We start from the raw sequence: 19,368 nt of genomic DNA, 5'->3' as shown, positions 1-19,368 counted from the left end.
GAGGTGTTGGCTGCAATGGGCATGGGGCCGGGATTCATTAAATGGATAAAATTGTTGTATAAAGACCCTGTGGCTAGGGTGGCCATAAATGGGAATGTTTCGCAATCCTTCCCTTTATTTAGAGGAACGAGGCAGGGGTGTCCCCTGTCTCCCACTCTCTTTGCAATATCAATAGAGCCACTGGCCTGTTTAATGCGGCAACATCCGGAGATAGTGGGGTTTAACAGAGGTTCCATTTCTGATGTAGTCACCCTGTACGCGGATGATCTCCTGATTTTTTTAGCGGATGGACAGAAAACTGCCCCTCTGGCTATGGAGGTGATCACAAAATTCGGAGATTATTCCGGGTTTAGGGTGAACTGGAGCAAGTCAATTATATTTGCAATTAGGCCTCAGGATACAGGGTCTGGGTTGGTGGATACACCACTAAAATGGGCCCACACCTTTAAGTATCTGGGAGTGTGGATATCGCATAGTTCCGCAGACTTTAAAAAACTAAATCTAGATCCCCTATTAGATTATCTGACAGATAAATTCAAAATATGGAAGAGGTTACCCTTATCAGTCTCTGGGAGAGTAAACCTTATAAAAATGATTGTATTACCTAAATTCTTATACCAACTCCAGCACGCCCCTAAATATATACCTGAATCATTCTTCAGGAAATTTAATAGTATGGTCGGTTCCTTTATTTGGAATAATTCTCGTGCTAAGATTCAACTTCAAGTCTTATTTAATAAGAGGGAAGAAGGTGGCCTCGCATTGCCAAATCTGCAGCTATATTATCTAGCTAGCCAACTGGCCTCTGTAGCCGATTGGGTGAGACCTTCAGTAGAGTGCATGAGGATACAAAATGCTATCTTGGAGCGTGAAAATGGTATTACTCCTCTTCAGAAACTGGTGAGGGGCCAGTCTAGCAGGGGAGACCCTGATATAATAAAACAGGCGGTTAAAATCTGGGTTAAATCGAATAAAAAGGTCGGCTTCCAAAATCTAGATGAAGAACACCCTTTGAATGATCCAAAGATATTAAAAGGGATGAAATACACACAATCCGTCAGGTTCTGGGAGTCTTTTGGCATAAATTCTATAAGCCAGTTTTATGAGAGAGATAGATTAAAATCGTTTGCACAGTTACAATATGAGTATGATGTTCCGGCGAAGTATACTTTTAGATATATCCAGCTTCGTAATGCCTTAAATTCCTTTTTTAAGGATAGCAACCCCCTCTTTGGAGAATCCCCAATTAAGAAAATACTGAAATCTGATAAAAATAATAAATTGATATCGAGATTTTATAACTATCTATCCGCAGTAGCTGGGGATAACCTGGCAGTTCTGCGGGAGAAATGGGAGGAAAACCTAGGGCCAATGCAGCCTGACGAATGGGTGAGAGCCATTTCCTCGGTCTCTAAGGCCACCAACTCAGTTAGGACCCAGCAGATCCAGTTATTCCTTCTTCATCGATCATACTTATCTATGCCGAGGTTATTGAAGTTCGGGGCAAGAACTACGGATATCTGCCCTAAATGTCAGACTGCAGTTGGCTCATTCTTTCACCTGCTATGGGATTGTCCCAGAGTGAGAGAATTCTGGGAAAAAGTTATAGAATTTCTGGTGAAGGTGGGAATTAACAGAAATTGTTTGTCAAATAGGGGATGTCTGTTAAATGTAATAGGGGTTGGGGATATAGATAGGGAAGAAAAGATCTTCATCAATAATGCATGTTCCCTGGCGAAGGTATTGATTGCCAGATCTTGGCTGGCAGATAGAGGTCCAGAATATATAGAATGGCTAGCATTGGTGGATTATACAGTTGAGCATGAAAAACTTATACATATTGTCCGGAATACTCAGGACAAATTTTGGAAAATATGGAATCGCTGGCTGAGACAACGCCCAAGTAATAATTGAGCTATGGTCCCTTTTTTTTTTTTTTTTTTTTTTTTTTTTTTGGGGAGATTAGGATTAAGGGGGATGATACGGGTTTGGAGTAAATTAAAGAAGGAAAAATAGATGGAGAGGGGAGGGGGAGGGGGGAGGGGGTGGGGGGAAGTATGAAATTATAGGGAGTATAGATCACTAGATTATAGATATAATAATTGGTGGAGATAATGTTTAAGTTACACTATTATGATTGCAGTGGATAAAAATTGATATATTCAATTTCCTGGAATTGGAACTAAGATTGATAATATTTGTATAAAGCTAAAGAATCACGATAAATGATAAGAGTGTATAAGATACCTAGATGGGATAATATCATTTACCACAGATACAACACATGGTGGAAATAATGTTTGTAAATAATCACTGTTGAATGTTGGATAAAATAGATATACACAGCCTTCTGAAATTAGGACTAAGGATGATAGTATGTTAAAATAGCAATCAAACAATTAAGTGGTGCAATGTTTCCCCCCACCCCTTTTTTTTTTTTTTTTTTTTTTTTTTTTTCCTTGATAAGATTTAGCTCATTTCACAGGATGCCTTATTACAGTAATTGGAAACGGGCGACATGTGTTATAAACAAATTACTGGGTTGCTGAGACGGATTTTGAATTAGAACCTAGATGGGGGAGTGCTGCTTACTACTGGAACAAATATGTATTATTATGTATTTTATGAATTATGTTTTGTTGACGCATGGGAAAGTTATCACCTTTGATGCTATAGGATGGAATAGAAGAGATAGCAGAAATATTAGAGAGAAGGAACTGCAATTGCACATACCAAGATGTTGATATGTAATGTATTGTTGTATGTCTGTATGTCATTTTTGTGTATATTTGTAAAATTTTGTACCGTAAACGGAAAATAAAAATATTTAAAAAAAAAAAAAAAAGATGATATGGCTTGTGTAGCCTCATAGATGATATGGTATGGCCGGTGTAGCCTCATAGATGATATGGTATGGCCGGTGTAGCCTCATAGATGATATGGAATGGCCGGTGCAGCCTCATATATAATATGGTATGGCCAGTGCAGCCTCATATATGATATGGTATGGCCAGTGCAGCCTCATATATAATATGGTATGGCCAGTGCAGCCTCATATATAATATGGTATGGCCAGTGCAGCCTCATAGATAATATGGTATGGTTGGTGCAGCCTCATAGATAATATGGTATGGCTGGTGCAGCCTCTTAGATAATATGGTATGGTTGGTGCAGCCTCATAGATAATATGGTATGGCTGGTGCAGCCTCTTAGATAATATGGTATGGTTGGTATAGCCTCATAGATGATATGGTATGGCCGGTGCAGCCTCATACATGATATGGTATGGCCAATGCAGCCTCATAGATGGTGTGGTATCGCCAATGTAGCCTCATAGATGGTGTGGTATGGCCGGTGCAGCCTCATAAAGGATATGGTATTGGTGGTGCAACAGAGGGATAGGTGACAAGTGCTCTGATCACCCTCCCGGTGATGCACAATCTATGTGAATAAAATGGAAACTTCCCTTATGCTTGCATCTTCGCCTAACTTAGGCACTCCATATTAGTAAGTGATGGAACATATAAAAAAATGGAATCAAATATGGTATAGTACATGTAAACAAATATTTTTTCTTATTTTAAATACCAGACATGGTGTGGTTTGTGCGGCCTCAGAGATGATATGGCCATTGCAGCTTCATGGTGCTGCCTCATACTATAGATGATATTCAAAGCTATGAAAAAAACATATGGAAATGTCCCCAAATAGTATCTGGCCACCACAACCAAAAAGAGGGGTGTGAGGAGTTCACTTGATTGTTTCTTATGGGTGTATTCTGCTTTCAGGCACAGAAGGAAAAATTACATGCAGAGTTAAAGAAAGTTTTACTACAGAAAGGACAAAGAAACTTGGCAGAGCAGGAGGAACCCAAGATGGAGACCACCATCACAGAGGTAAAACATGCATTCAGGAATATATGATATTTGTTCCTAGCATTTGGTTATACTTACACCTGTGCATTTTGTGAAGTACATTGATAATACAGGTTGAGTATCCCTTATCCAAAATGCTCAGAACGAGAAGCATTTTGGGAAACGGATTATTCTGTATTTTGGAATATTTCTATATTTCAATTATGTATCTTGAGGTATCTTGCAGTTATGTTGTACAAACACATCAAACACATGAAATACACAAAAATATATTATATTTGTGCATGAAACAAGGTTCCAAAACATGAAAAAAAGTTTGTGTACTATCTCAGGCACTGTATTTAAATGCCAAGCAATCATGTCCTTGCACATATTTAGTGCCAGTTACATATCATGTCCCCAGTAGTGCCAGTTACATATCATGTCACCAGTAGTGCCAGTTACATATCATGTCACCAGTAGTGCCAGTTACATCTCATGTCCCCAGTAGTGCCAGTTACATATCATGTCGCCAGTAGTGACAGTTACATATCATGTCTCCAGTAGTGCCAGTTACATATCATGTCGCCAGTAGTGCCAGTTACATATCATGTCCCCAGTAGTGCCAGTTACAGATGTCCCCAGTAGTGCCAGTTACATATCATGTCCCCAGTAGTGCCAGTTACAGATGTCCCCAGTAGTACCAGTTACAGATGTACCTAGTAGTGTCAGTTACATATCAGGTCACCAGTAGTGCCAGTTAAATATCATGTCCCCAGTAGTGCCAGTTACAGATGCCCCCAGTAGTACCAGTTACAGATGTCCCCAGTAGTGTTAGTTACATATCAGGTCACCAGTAGTGCCAGTTAAATATCATGTCCCCAGTAGTGCCAGTTACAAATGTCCCCAGTAGTGCCAGTTACAAATGTCCCCAGTAGTGCCAGTTACAAATGTCCCCAGTAGTGCCAGTTACATATCATGTCCCCAGTAGTGCCAGTTACATATCATGTCCCCAGTAGTGCCAGTTACATATCATGTCCCCAGTAGTGCCAGTTACATATCATGTCCCCAGTAGTGCCAGTTACATATCATGTCTCCAGTAGTGCCAGTTACATCTCATGTCCCCAGTAGTGCCAGTTACATATCATGTCGCCAGTAGTGCCAGTTACATATCATGTCTCCAGTAGTGCCAGTTACAGATGTCCCCAGTAGTGCCAGTTACATATCATGTCCCCAGTAGTGCCAGTTACATATCATGTCCCCAGTAGTGCCAGTTACATATCATGTCCCCAGTAGTGCCAGTTACATATCATGTCTCCAGTAGTGCCAGTTACAAATGTCCCCAGTAGTGCCAGTTACATATTGTGTCCCCAGTAGTGCCAGTTACAAATGTCCCCAGTAGTGCCAGTTACATATCATGTCCCCAGTAGTGCCAGTTACATATCATGTCCCCAGTAGTGCCAGTTACATATCATGTCCCCAGTAGTGCCAGTTACATATCATGTCTCCAGTAGTGCCAGTTACAGATGTACCTAGTAGAGCCAGTTACATATCAAGGGCGGGATGCACTAACATCCACGCCCCCACTTCGTCGCACATCGCCGGCTACCGCAGTGATAATTATCGCATATGTCCTAACATATGCGATAATCATGGCAAAGGACAGCTCATGCATTAAGAGCTGTCCTTTGCGATCTGGCCGGTAATGTGCAGAGGGTCCCGGCAGCTCCCAAGCAGCTCCCTCCCTTACCTGGCCGGGTGCTGCTACTGCTGTGGACGGGGCTCTCCTCCTCCTCCCTGCACCCGGAAGAGGATTTACAGTGCAGGGAGGAGGAGGTCACTGGTCCGGGCAGCACAGTACTGTGCTGACCGGACACAGGTGAGGGGTGGCCAGTGCAAGGCGGCGGAGGTCCAAGCTGGGTGGTGTGGGTGGCGTTAAAAAGCCCATAGGCTTCTATGGGGTATCGCCATGCAGGTTTTCCTGCATATCAAAATGCGGTAAAACCCTGATAATGAGGTTTATATATGTATATATTATTATTATTATTAATAATAACAGATTCTTATATAGCGCACACCTATTCTGCAGCGCTTTACAGAGAATATTTGAACATTCACATCAGTCCCTGCCCCAGTGGAGCTTACACTCTATATTCCATACCACATGTACACACACACACACACACACACACACACAGACATTCTAGGGTTAATTTTGTTGGGAGCCAATTAGCCTACCTGTATATTTTTGGATTGTGGGCGGAAACTAGAGTACCCGGAGGAAACCCACGCAAGTAGGGGGAGAATATACAAACTCCGCACAGTTAGGGCCATGGTGGGAATCTAACCCAGTGCTGTGAGGCAGTAATGCTAACCATTACACCGTCCGTGCTGCCCCTTATGGAAATGTTACGTATGGTAGAGTTGTACTGACAGGAGGATTGTCCTGGTGAGAAATACCATAGATGCGAGAAGTTAGAGCTAACCAGAACATAAGACATGTAAGCAATGTGAGCTCGAGGTGTTGAGCACTAAGTCCAGGATTTTGTGGTTAAAGTCTGTGTAATGTCTCTAATACTAGGAAAAGCTGAGAACCTCAGAAATGGTGGAGGTGATTGTGGAAACTGAAGCACATGCTGGAATGACTGGTATCAGTGTCTGTGGAGGAGGCAAAGACGGACTCTTCATCTCAGATATCCTCAAAGACTCCCCAGCTTCCAAATCCTTACCTCTGCTTGAAGGTATATAATAGTGTGGTGAGAAAGGTTGTGGGGATTATGTCAATTAGATTTTTTTGCAGATTTCTTTCTGCAGCAGACACATTATATATGGCAAGAAGTCTATCTAGAGTAAGTGTCTGATCCAGACTGAATGACTTGCGAACATCTCCGATGGTTACTGATATGTGCATGACGGTCTCAGTGGGTGTGATGATGGCTGCAGTGCCGCCTAAGATGCAGCATGTTGGGAGTGAGGAAGACGCAGATGCTCTATGAACAGCCTACATCTGTGAATGAGGACCCAAGTGTATCAGTGGGAGAAGAAGAAGCCCATTACCTACTGTATAATGTATATGGTTCTAGATCAATCCTTTGTTGAAGGAAAAGTAATTCCTGCTTATCTTTCCCTCAATGTTACAGGAGACCAGATCATCAGTGCCAGAGTTTACTTTGAAAACGTTAAATATGAAGATGCGTTGCAAATCCTCCAGTACGCAGAGCAATATAAAGTTGCTTACTGCCTCAAGAGGACGGTGCCATCTAGTGATGTCACAGTTACCCCTGGCACCGTGGAGGTGAAGAGTCCAAAGGCAAAGATACCAAAAATGGCAAGTAGTGGCACATACCTTCATGGGCTTCAAACTTAAATCTGTAGGGAATTCTTTCATTATGACCAGACAGGTCTATCTATCTATCTATCTATCTATCTATCTATCTATCTATCTATCTATCTATCTATCTATCTATCTATCTACTGTGTATAAAAGGCTAAATACTTCTCACCTTTGAGGTGAAGTACTGCCAGTGACCACTAGAGGCCACTCAAAATTACTCCTTAACAAAAAGTGAAATCAAAATGATTTGTTTCAAATTTGCTGAACATGCCGAGAGTGAGCTGCGAAGACAGAGATTGGAGGTAGGAGCAGATAGGGACAGTCAGAATCCCGGACGATTTTGCCGGCTTCTGACACTAAAGGTGCCCATACACTGCTGCGATGTCTCGCAGCAGTGTACGGACACCCGTTACCCTGCGAGCTGCCCAGGCAGGGACGCATGCGATCCATCACAATTTGTTGTGATGGATCGCCTGCGTCCCAAGACAGGTGGTCGGATGGCCAGCAGGTCCGACCACCTGCTCAGGTCCAATGCGCACCGGGCCGCGCATCAGACCGATGGTAATTCAGGGACAGTCGATTTGGTCCGATTTAATGACCCGATTAGTCGCAATCGGACCAAATCGGCTCAGGGTATGGGGGACTTAACTCCAGTCAGAATTCAATATTCCAACTGTTGAGTATTGGAAAGTCCGTGGATCGGCAATAATGGCCGCGGATTGACGGAAGACAGATGCGTGTTTGACAATCCAGGACCTTATTCAACAAAACAGTCATTTAATGTTGTCAGAAATGGCAGCTTTATATAGGCGAGTGCCTGTATTTCCCCCTGAGGGAATTATCGTCACGGATGAATACGTTATTGTGACGGGCTTTTAACTAGTAATACATGATTCTGATTGACTCGGTAAGCTGTGAAGATTGCAGCTTACTGAGTCCCAGAGTGTGCCCCCCCCCCCCCCCCCAGGTGGTATTTCATGCCCTACCATCCACTAGGGCAGGGCTGGGCAACACCGGCCCTCCAGATGTTGATGAACTAGACATCCCAGCATGCCTTGCATCAGTTTCAGCATGGCCACATAGCAAAACTAATGCAAAGCATCCTGGGATGTGTAGTTCATTAACATCTGGAGGGCCGGTGTTGCCCAGCCCTGGACTAGGGCGTGGTGGGAGAATAAAATAGTATGCCGAGCATAGCGAGCCCTGGGAGGGGATGCGGGGCCAGGGGACGCAGTGCTACGTTTCAGTGTCCCATGTTGACTGTGTCGACATTCGGGTCAAAAAACAGTGAAAACCCCCATGTCATCCTTTTCACTGTCAACCTTGCCCATGTCGACCTAATGCTTGTGTCAACCTACACCCATGTCGACCTACACCCATGTCGACCTTTCTCCATGTCGACTTAATGGTGTCAACCCAATACATGTAGATCTAACTACTGTAGAGCTAATGATCCGTACCCTCTACTGTTTTGTGAGTTATTCTGGTGCAATTCCTTTGTATTTCCAACTTTCTGACCATTATATATGACTTTACCTATTTTATATAATAAAAACATCTGGTAGTGTACGTTCTAGTATATATGGTGACCTGGAACTTGTCTATGTAAATAGTGGTGCAGTAAGAGTACCTTTACTACACTGGCAATGGAATAACATTCTTGTCTTTATCCCATTTTTTCCATTAAGCATTTGGCTCAGGGGTAGATTTATTAAGCTCGGTGAAGTGATAAACTGTCTGGTTTTTATCACTGGCCAATCAGCTCTTACCTGTCATTTTTCAAACCAAGCCTGTAGCTTCACAGGTAGGAGCTGATTGGACGGTGATATAAACCAGACACTTTATCACTTCACCAAGCTTAATAAATCTACCTCTCAGTTGCTTATTTGGCTACTTAGTGAGTTTTATGGTTTGCTGTGGTTGCATAATATTTGACTTCAGTTTGCAATGTAAAAGTGTGTCTCCCTCAAAACCCATTTCCTTTAGTACAACCTGATGAGCGCAAATCTATTATTTTTTTAAATTAAAGACTTGACTTTTAATTAATACATTGTTGTAATTAAACACGAAATACATGGACTAATTGAATATGCTAATTTATTTCAGACTGTTAAAAGCCTGACACCAGTGAAGAAGAAAAAGAAGAAGATGCCAAGTCAAGTCAAGGACTCAGATCTTTCCATGGAAGCTGTGAAAGGCTCAGAACTTTCTGCTGCCAGCATGGACATTCCAACAGTAGACGTTGAGTTTTCCTTCCCCAAATTCTCCAAGTTATTAAAGACCATGGCTGGGGCAGAAACCTCTACTGACACAGAAATTCCTGCCAAAGGAACCACGACAGAGCACAAAAGACCAAAGCTCAAATTCCCAAGACTTCGGGTTAAAGAAGCTGCCACAGGGGGGGTGTCTGTGGATGTTCCTGAAACTAAAGCTGGTTCAGCAAAAGCTGGAGCTGAGGTTGAAGCAAAATCCAAATCACTTAAAGTGGATATAACAGTTCCCAAGCCACAAATTGGAATTTCTGTGCCAAAGGTTGGAACAGACACCAAGGAAGAAAAAGTTTTCAAGGCCCCCCAGGTGGAATTCGACATACCACTACCAACAATAAAAGCTGATGCGCCAGAAGTTTCTGGAGGTGTTAAAGTGCCTGGACTAAGCACCTCGGTTAAAATTCCAGATGTTGAAATTAAAATGCCTTCAGCTGATTTTGCAGTGGAAGATCCAGGTGCCAAGCTCAGTATGCCCCAAATATCAAAGGTAGGAATTTGCACTCCTCAAGTACAAAAGGAGCAAGACCTTGCTGTTCAGATTGATGGAAGGCAAAAAACTGAAATCAAATTGCCCTCAGTTGAAATAGCTGCACCTAAAGTGAATGTCGATTTGAGTTTGCCAAAAGTTGATGGCTCTGTTGAAGTGGAGACACCTGAGATTACTGGGCAAGGCTTTCAGATCAAACTGCCAAAATTTAGCATGTCCAGCAAAGCTCCAGAAGCTGCCTTAGATGTAACACCACCACAAGTCAAAAAAGATATTAAGGGGAAAGTTTCTGACGATAAGTTTAAAATTCCATCTATGAAAGCACCACAGTTTGGTATTTCTCTCCCTAAAGGAAAACTGGAAGGAGATAGTCCTGATGGTCAACAGAGAAGTGCCATAAAAGTGCCATCTCTTGACATTTGTACTCCCAAAGTGGATTTTGACATCAATGTTCCCAAGTTGGAATCAGGAGACCTTACTGTTGAGTCTTTTGAAGTTCCAGATGTGGTGCTAAAGATGCCGAAAGTAAGTCCTCCAAGGACGGGAATGAAAGTTAAAGATGCCTATGCTGGGATTGTCCAACATGTTGATGTGAAAGCAGAGAAAATTGAAGCAGAGGGCTCTTTTGAAATCCCAGACATGTCACTCAAAATGCCCAAGATAGGTCTTCCTAAAATCGGTTTAAAGAGTGAGACTCAGGAAATCCAGGCAGAAGTGGCAGCTGGGAAAAGGGAAGATAAGGAGATTAAATTGAAAGGACCTAAAATCAATTTACCCAGTTTTGGAATAGGACTTTCCAAAGATAAATCAGAAATGGTCGATCAAGAAAGAGGGTATGCAAAAGAAGTGGAAACAAACTTACAATTTCCCTCAGTTAAAATGCCATCAGTAGATATTTCATTGCCAAAATTTCAGGACCGAGAATTAGGTAAACTAGAGGTCACAACTCATACAACAAAGGCAGATATTAAAGCACCCGAGTTAGAGGGTTCAGCTTTGGGTGACTTGAAGTTTACAATGCCCAAAGTTTCCTTACCTAAGCTTGACTTGACAGCAAAACTTGGAACACCTGAGGTGTCTCTTCCAAAAATTGGAGACCTTACAGTAAAAGATGATACAATAATTGTCCCTGAATTGGATATTTCTGTTCCCAAGATTAAACCTATTGAATTTGGTATAACACCACCAAAACGTGACAAAAGTATGTCAATAGAAAAACCTAAGGTAGCAGTGAAGCTGCCAAAAGTAGAGTCTGATGCAATAGCATTTGATGGAGTGACCGGGGATTCAAAGCTAGGTCTTTCCTCTATTAAAATGCCATCTCTTAAAATTGATACTCCAAGCCTTGACTTTGACCTAAATTTACCAAAATTAAAAACTGAAGCTTCTGAGCCACTTTTGGAAGAAGCAGACATGAAATTCCAGATGCCAAAGTTGGACTTCCCTAAACTAAGTGATGTCACCAAAAATATGAATGTTGAACTTGATGTTCCAAAGATCACAGGGGAGATTTCTAGACCACACATTGCTGCAGAGAAAAAGGGGCCTGGATTTAACATAGAAGATAAAGAGGTACATATGAGTTTCCCAAAAGTTGAAATTGGAGTAGGAAAATCCACAAACATCGAAGCTAGAGGTGGTGAACATAAAGAAAAGGCTGATGCCACACCACCTAAAGTTAAACTAGAAAAGAAACATGGAGAAGATACAGAAGCCAGAATAACGTTGCCTTCAGTGAAATTTCCTTCTGTTGCAATAACTACACCAAAACTTCCCGATGTGGACATTGATGCAAACATACCAAAAGCTACAGTTGAGTTATCAAGTAAAGAGGATCTGAGTGGGAGTGATGTTAAATGGAAAGCCCCAAGGTTTTCTCTTCGCAAACTTGGCATTTCTGGACCCAAAGTCAAGAAAGGTGGAGAAATGGATGCAGAGGGGGACACAGAAATTGCCATCAAAGGACCAAAAATGAAAATGCCAAAATTTGGAATAATGTTCCCAAAATCAAAACAGGATGTTGAAGGTGGAATAGATGTAAAAGCTAGCAAAGGGAAGGTGGGTGTTTCTGCTGGCCAAGTGAATACATCATCTGATGGAAAAGTTATACTTCCATCAGTTAAACTTCCGACTGTTGACATTTCGGCTCCAAAATTAGAGGTAGACATTGCCATGCCAAAGGCAGACACTTCTAGTACAGACAGATCACATGAAATCAACATTGACATTCCAGATGTTAAGCTGAACATTCCCAAATTTTCTCTTCCAAAATTTGGTAGGAGCAAAGGAAGTGATGAAGATATAAAAATGGAGAAACGGAAAGGATCTCCTTCTAAATCTGTGAAGGCAGTAGAGGCATCTTCTGGTGAACTTGGTGCAGGCAGCATTGAAGCCAAGGGGAAAAGCAAGGAATTAAAAATGAAAATGCCAGCAATCAAGATGCCTTCATTTGGAATGTCTAGAAAAGATGTAGATGTCTCTGAAGGAAAACTTGAGCTCAGTATCCCTGAAGCTAAAACCAAAAAAGTAAAAACAGCTGCACAAGAAGCTAAAGTGTTATTAGAGACCCAAGAGGGTGATGAAAAGTCATCTTTCATTAAAATGCCTTCATTTAAAATGTCACCTCCAAAAATAAAGGCTCCAGAAGTTGACCTAACTTTAAAAAGTTCAAAAGAAGATATTCACCTGCCCGATGTCCATGTGAAAGTCCCTCAGGTGGCATTACCTTCCCTTGGAATAAAAAGTGACAAGACAGCTGGTGTCGCCCTTTCAAAGCAGGAAATAAAAACGTCAGTAGGTCTTGGGATCTCAGAGGCTGAATATGGTGACATAATAAAGATGCCATCTCTGGAAATCTCTGCTCCAACAGAAGTGTCTTCATTACAAATCTCTGTCCCATGTGTTAAAACAGACATCAGTTCCTTCTCACCAAAAGCTGAAGTCGATGTTTCCGATGTCGATATCAAAACATATGAAGGAGATTTAAAAATACCCAAACTTCCATCCCTCAATGTTTCTGTCCCAGATCTAGAATTGAATTTTGGTTTACCAAATGCAAGCGTGGAGACATCTTTGGAGCATGAAACCCCACTTAGTTTGGAAAAAAATGCTGCAAGCTTAAAAATGCCAAAAGTAGAATTGCCTACATTTGGGGATTCTGAAGCCAAGATGGACATCTTTGGGGCTAAAGCCACGGAGTCTGAGGTCAAATTGAAAGGGTCTAAACTAAAAATGCCACATTTTGATATTACACTTCCCAAAGTTAAACTGGATGAAGAGGACATACCCTTCATTGAAGGTGAGATGAAAATGCATGGCTCAAGTGCTGAAACAAGCGCCACTGAAGCAATGTTTAGTTTGCCATCAGTGGAGCTGCCAAAAATGTCCACTCCTAAAATAAGGGCTCCAGAACTAGAACTAGATATAAGCCTAAACAAGGATGATGTAAAAGCTGATTTCTTTAAGACACCAAAAGCAGAATTAGGTGGCTCTGAAAGTGACCAACATGACCTAAAGTTCAAGATGCCAAAAATAAAGATGCCTACATTTGGTGGACCCAGCACTGTTATAGATAAAGACACTGCCAAAGTAGATGTTAAGTCTTCCAAAATAGAAGAGAGTTCTGATTCAGGTATTAGGGGCTTCAGAATAAAAATGCCGAAACTTCAAGTAGGATCTCTTAAAAGAGAAGGAGGGCAGGACATGGAGACAGAAGGTGACCATAAAATGACTGTGAAAGGTGATGTAAAGGTCTCCGATCATGAAGAGTCTGAAAATGGGCGAACATTTAAATTCAAGATGCCATCCTTTGGAATTTCAAGCAAGACTACAGACATTACCACAGAGCCATTGCATCCATCTGACGAAGGTGCAGATTTAAAGTTCAAAATGCCAAAAATCTCTTTGCCTGATGTTGGGTTTTCAGGAGGTGAAGGCGATGGACCAATGACTTCCTTGGGAAGTGTACATGCCAGTACAGATGATAAGACAAAAAGCACCAAATCATCAAGCATTGAAGATTTAGAAATAGATGTGGGGCTGAAAATGCCAAAAATCAAGGTACCAGCAATTGGACTACTAGGACGGAAGGGAGATGATGGCATGGAAGTATATCTTGATGCTGATTCAGAGGGACAAACGTCTTTGTTCAAGATGCCAGATGTGGAAATATCTTCTCCAAAAATTAAAGCACATGCTGAATATGAAGTGGAAGGGGCAAAAATTCAACACAAACTATCCAAGAATATGGAAGGAGGTGATTATACAAAGAAGGACAGTAAGATCAAGGATGAACACAAACAACATAGCACAACTGAAGACGATGCTGAAAGAAAATACAAAGTAAAATTACCCAAGTTTGCAGTCAGTTTACCTAAAGTTATGTCTGCAGATGTTGAGCTTTCTGCTCCAAAATTGAAGTCAGAGGCAAAAGACAGCGAGATAAAGAGCTATGACCATGATACAGATCATGAGGGGAAGAAGAAAAAAAATATTTTCTCTATAGGAAAAGTCAAGGACAAAAGTACAGGTCTGTTATCATCTGACACAAGTTTGGAAACTGAAGGTCCAGAAGTAAAAGTTAAGATACCAAAAATAAAGATGAAACCTTCTTTTGGTCGGTCTAGAGGTAAAGGTAAAGGGGTAGAAGTAAATGGAGAATTTGAGTCTTCGACAAGGACAGAAGGAAATGCCGACAGGAGTCTTGATGACACAGCTAAGTCTACAAAGATAAAGTTTCCCAGGTTAGGATTTTCTTCCTCCAAAACAAACTCAGGAGACATAAATGTAAATGGCACCAGTTCCCCAGGCCATTTAAATGGGGAGAAGGAGATATCTATCCAAAATGGATCACAGGATGGTTCTGGAAAGGATGGAAAACTCAAGTTTCCTAAAGTTGAATTTTCTTCACCCTACAAAGGCAAAGAAGTAGATTCTGAAATTAATCTAAAGTTGGTTGAGCAAGAGACGAAAGAGGAAGCCAATGAGAGCTCGTTCTCCTCCAAATTTAAATCTCCTAAACTCACTTTCTCTGGTTTCAAGAAAAAAGAGAAGGGAGAGGATCACCCGATCAGTTCCTCTACAAGAACCGAGATGGCATCAATGGAAAACATTGGAGAGGGAGACTCAAAGTCAGGAAAGGGTCGAATTTCCCTTGGATTCCTGTCAAGTAAATCTAAGGGAGAATACAGAGTAGACAATACTGGGATTCAGAAAGAAATAGAGGGGGATAGCAGTAAAGATAAAGTAACAAAATATAAGATACCCAAGTTATCTCTGAGCACAAAGACAGAGGTGGAAGCAACTACAGAGACACAAAAAAACATAGACGAGAGCTCTCAAGCAGGTTTCCAAATCAGCCTGCCCCAAGTGGTTTTTACCACTCACCAAGAGGAACAAATAATAAAAGAGGAGGAGAACACCCTGGGTTTTCTGAAAGTTACAACAACAAAGCAAATCAAAACAGAGACTGTAACAGAGAAGACACTGGCCATATAAGACAGAAACTGTTTTAACCAAAGACTTAATACGAGAACTAGACTGAAAAGTTGCAGACTGCACACTTAAAAATAATCTCTCCTGCGTCTCTACTGAATGACTTCCCTAGAGGTCATCATCAAGGTGACTATGTTTTTGTTTGCCGATAGCAGATTGATCATTTATCATTCTAAATCAGTCATTATTTAATGAACCTTTAAGGAAAACGCCTGAAGTCTTATAGGCAAAATGCGTAAATATGGTGTCAGTTTCATACCATACTATGTGGGACGCTGGTAAATGGTCTGTCTTTAGTAACTGCAATGGTGTGTAGTGTTATAGCTACCACCACTTATTTTGAGAAGACAGGGATTCATTTCTTTTAGGGATAATTTCCATGAATGCAGAGCTGAGCTAGAATCACGGGATGGGAAATGTTGACGCAGTGCTTTGCTTTTGGTTAAAGTTACAGATCCTCATGTTTTAAAACAATAAATGGAGGATTGGGTCTAATATGCTGTGGTCCTGACAGTTCCACGTCTAGCGTGGTCGTTGGAGTGACGTGAAGAGCTTCTCTGAACATTTACTTGAGAAACACAGTAATCTGCTAATGTATAACACAAACTGAAAATACTTTTTAAATGTGAATATTGCCTTGATCTTAAAGGATCGCAGCGTCTGTAGGGGCCTTAATACTCACGTAACATCCACATACCCCACAGCTTTGCCAGCACGGAGTTTTTCAGTGGTCATAATACCTATATTCCATTTAACCTATATGTTTATATGCAGTGTGTATCTTTTTTCTCAACCTACAATACAATCATGTGCAATCCTTCGTACATTGGCCCTTATTCTGGTTCACTCGCAAAGGCAAATTCCTGCTTAAATGGACAAAACTCTGTGCACTGCAGGTGGGGCAGACTGCTTTATATTTACTGTAATATAGATCTCACTTAATGTGAAACCCCACTCAAATCTAACGCTCTCTGGACATGTTACATCTGCCCCACCTGCAGTGCACATGGTTTTGTACATTTGAGAAGGAATTTGCTTTTGCGAGTTTTTCATTGGTTCGACAATGCCTAGGTTGACAGTCAAAAGAACGACATGGGTTTTTTCACAGTTTTGTTTACCTGACAGTTGACATGGACACAGTTTAAAGTGCACCACATCCCCTCGCATCGCTCGTTAAGCGTCGGCACACTATTTTTATATGAAACACCGCCTGTTGGCACATGTCGGGGCAAAAAACTGTGAAAAACCCCATGTCGATCTTTTGACTGTCGAACTAATGACCTGTCGAACTAATGACCTTTCACCCTAGAACCATGTAGACCTTTTCCCATGTCGACCTTTTCCCATGTCAACCCAATGGTGTCGACCTAATAACTGTCGACCATCATGCTGTAGACAAAATGACCGCATCCCGCCATGTCTTGGGATCCTTCACATCACATGGTCTGTAAGTCTAGGCCATGTCTTGGTTTCCGTCACCTCACAAGATGTGTAAGTCTAGGCCATGACTTGGTTTCCGTCACCTCACATGATCTGTAAATCTAGGCCATGTCTTGGTGTCCCTCACCTCACATGATGTGTAAGTCTAGGCCATGTCTTGGTGTCCCTCACCTCACATGATGTGTAAGTCTAGGCTATGTCTTGGTGTCACTCACATAACATGATCTGTAAGTCTAGGCTATGTCTTGGTGTCCCTCACCTCACATGATGTGTAAGTCTAGGCTATGTCTTGGTGTCACTCACCTCGCATGATGTGTAAGTCTAGGCCATGTCTTTGTTTCCGTCACCTCGCATGATGTGTAAGTCTAGGCCATGTCTTGGTGTCACTCACATAACATGATCTGTAAGTCTAGGCCATGTCTTGGTGTCAGTCACCTCGCATGATGTGTAAGTCTAGGCCATGTCTTGGTTTCCGTCACCTCGCATGATGTGTAAGTCTAGGCTATGTCTTGGTGTCCCTCACCTCACATGATGTGTAAGTCTAGGCCATGTCTTGGTGTCCCTCACCTCACATGATGTGTAAGTCTAGGCTATGTCTTGGTGGCCATAACAATCAAGTATAAACCAAGTCTAAGGAAAATATGAAATAGGGTCAGTTTGCTGGAGGTGCAGGATGTCGGACGATTTCAGATTTATTTTTTTTTAAAGCGGCAAACATTGACAAGGCAAAACCAACTTTGCCTTGGAAATTATTGCCGTGTTAAAAAAAAAAGGCCCAAATCGTCCAGCATCCAACAACTTGATGTGTAAGTCTAGGCCAAGTCATGGTGTCTGTCACCTAACATGATGTGTACGTCTAGGCCAAGTCTTGGTGTCTGTCACCTCACATGATGTGTGAAAAAAAAAACGATTCCAACGGGGGGAGACTTAAGACTTTTAAAAAGTAGCGGTGGATGTATTGCCATAGCAACCAATCAAATTGTACCTGTTATTTCCTAGAGAATAGCAGTGTACAGTCACCATGCACCTGGGGAGACTGACCTCTGGGAACTGGGAGTCTGGTATAGGATTTATAGGCTCACCCTGCCTGCCTTCTAACATTACTTCTGCAAAGCCATAGAGAGTCAGCAGTTGCTCAACACAGACTGTACTTTCTGTGTAGAAGTATATATCAATGCCACAAAAAAAAACCATTGATTTTCCCAATAAAGGATCATATAGATTATTCTCTGGCTCCATGCCAAATGAACATACTTTAAAACATTTCTTCCAATTTCAAACCAAACATTTCCTGGACCACATGACTTCCTGCCAACCCTGTTAAGGCCAAAATGGCTGGCAAGATTCTGCATTACCCCTGAGGTCTAGGTGCCAATCATACCTTATATGCATGCCACCTAGACGTGCCACACATGGAAATTCATGCCCCCTAGATGAGCCTGCAAACTGAAGGCTGTAAGACCCATGGGTGTAGAACGATAGGTATGTGTTTGTGGTATTGTTGTATTTTGCAGGTTAGAGAATGATTTTTCAGCGTGTGAGTGTTTATTGCCCTGCAGACTGATGTGACATCCGTGTTCGCCATCAATAACATCACATGTATTTCTGTGTAAACATAATTGTGAAAAAGTAGAAGCTACTACAAGGTGTATAATGTCTATTTTGTATTACCAATATCGTTAATGATTAAAAAAAATAAAAGTGAATTTATATTTGAAGTGAAAACTATTGTTTTGTAAAGTACCAACTAACCACTTTCTGCTATGGATTTATTCTTATTTTTTTAAGTGGTGTTTTGATGTAGTAATCAAATCTTTAATCAAAATGTGTTAATAAACGTTTCATTGAAAACCCAGAAGACTCGGATGTGAGTTGTGCCTTTTTTTGTAAATACAAAAATTTGTCCTGCCCTGGAGTCCCCCCTCCTCAAGTGACGACACAGAGTTAATAAGTACAGTAGGTGGTGTAATATTACCACCGGTTGATAGATCTACAGTGTCTACATAGACTGTCAACCAATTGCATGTTGACATTTTGACGGAGTCAATAGGTTGACCTGAGAACGGTCAACATTATAAAGTCGACACATGGCAAGGACAACATAGGTTTTTCATGTTTTTTTTTGTTTTAAACCGGCTTGTTCTTACTTAACCATCCATGTCGGCATAGAGGGGAAATTTGTTATTGTGTCAAGTGTAGCCAGGCACTGAGCCTGAAGCACGGCGAGTGAAGGAAGCCAAGCGAGGGTATGCGTTACACTAACTAGGGGTCCATGTCAACAATCGTCGACATGTGAAAAAGTCATGCCGACCTTTTGACCCCTGTCAACCTATTACATTGACCTTTTGAGGTCAACCTTTTGAGTGTCTATCGGATAATTCCCACCCGAGTTATACAGTCCAATTCCGAGGACTTAAATATAACTGTTGGTGTAAAACATTTTCCATCAATCATCTACATTGGCCGGTAACAGTGAATTTCTAAAAGCAA

The 19,368-nt window shown here is 41.6% G+C and overlaps 1 protein-coding gene across 1 annotated transcript in view; it reads left to right on the top strand.

Moving 5' to 3' along the window:
* Positions 1-18,050, top strand: part of PRX (periaxin) — a 64,719-nt gene extending 46,669 nt beyond the window's left edge. The window contains exons 4-7 of the mRNA XM_083159713.1: positions 3,789-3,896; positions 6,436-6,595; positions 6,995-7,182; positions 9,295-18,050. Of these exons, the coding sequence (XP_083015839.1) occupies positions 3,876-3,896; positions 6,436-6,595; positions 6,995-7,182; positions 9,295-15,441 (6,516 nt within the window). The 5' untranslated portion in view covers positions 3,789-3,875 and the 3' untranslated portion in view covers positions 15,442-18,050. The remainder of the gene's footprint in view (positions 1-3,788; positions 3,897-6,435; positions 6,596-6,994; positions 7,183-9,294) is intronic.
* Positions 18,051-19,368: the final 1,318 nt, after the last annotated feature.

Source organism: Crinia signifera, chromosome 9, assembly GCF_055691185.1.
Source record: "Crinia signifera chromosome 9, ASM5569118v1, whole genome shotgun sequence".
In the NCBI taxonomy this organism is placed as follows: Eukaryota; Metazoa; Chordata; class Amphibia; order Anura; family Myobatrachidae; genus Crinia; species Crinia signifera.
The sequence above is the reverse complement of the archived record's forward strand: the minus strand, read 5'-3'. Positions and strand labels throughout refer to the sequence as shown.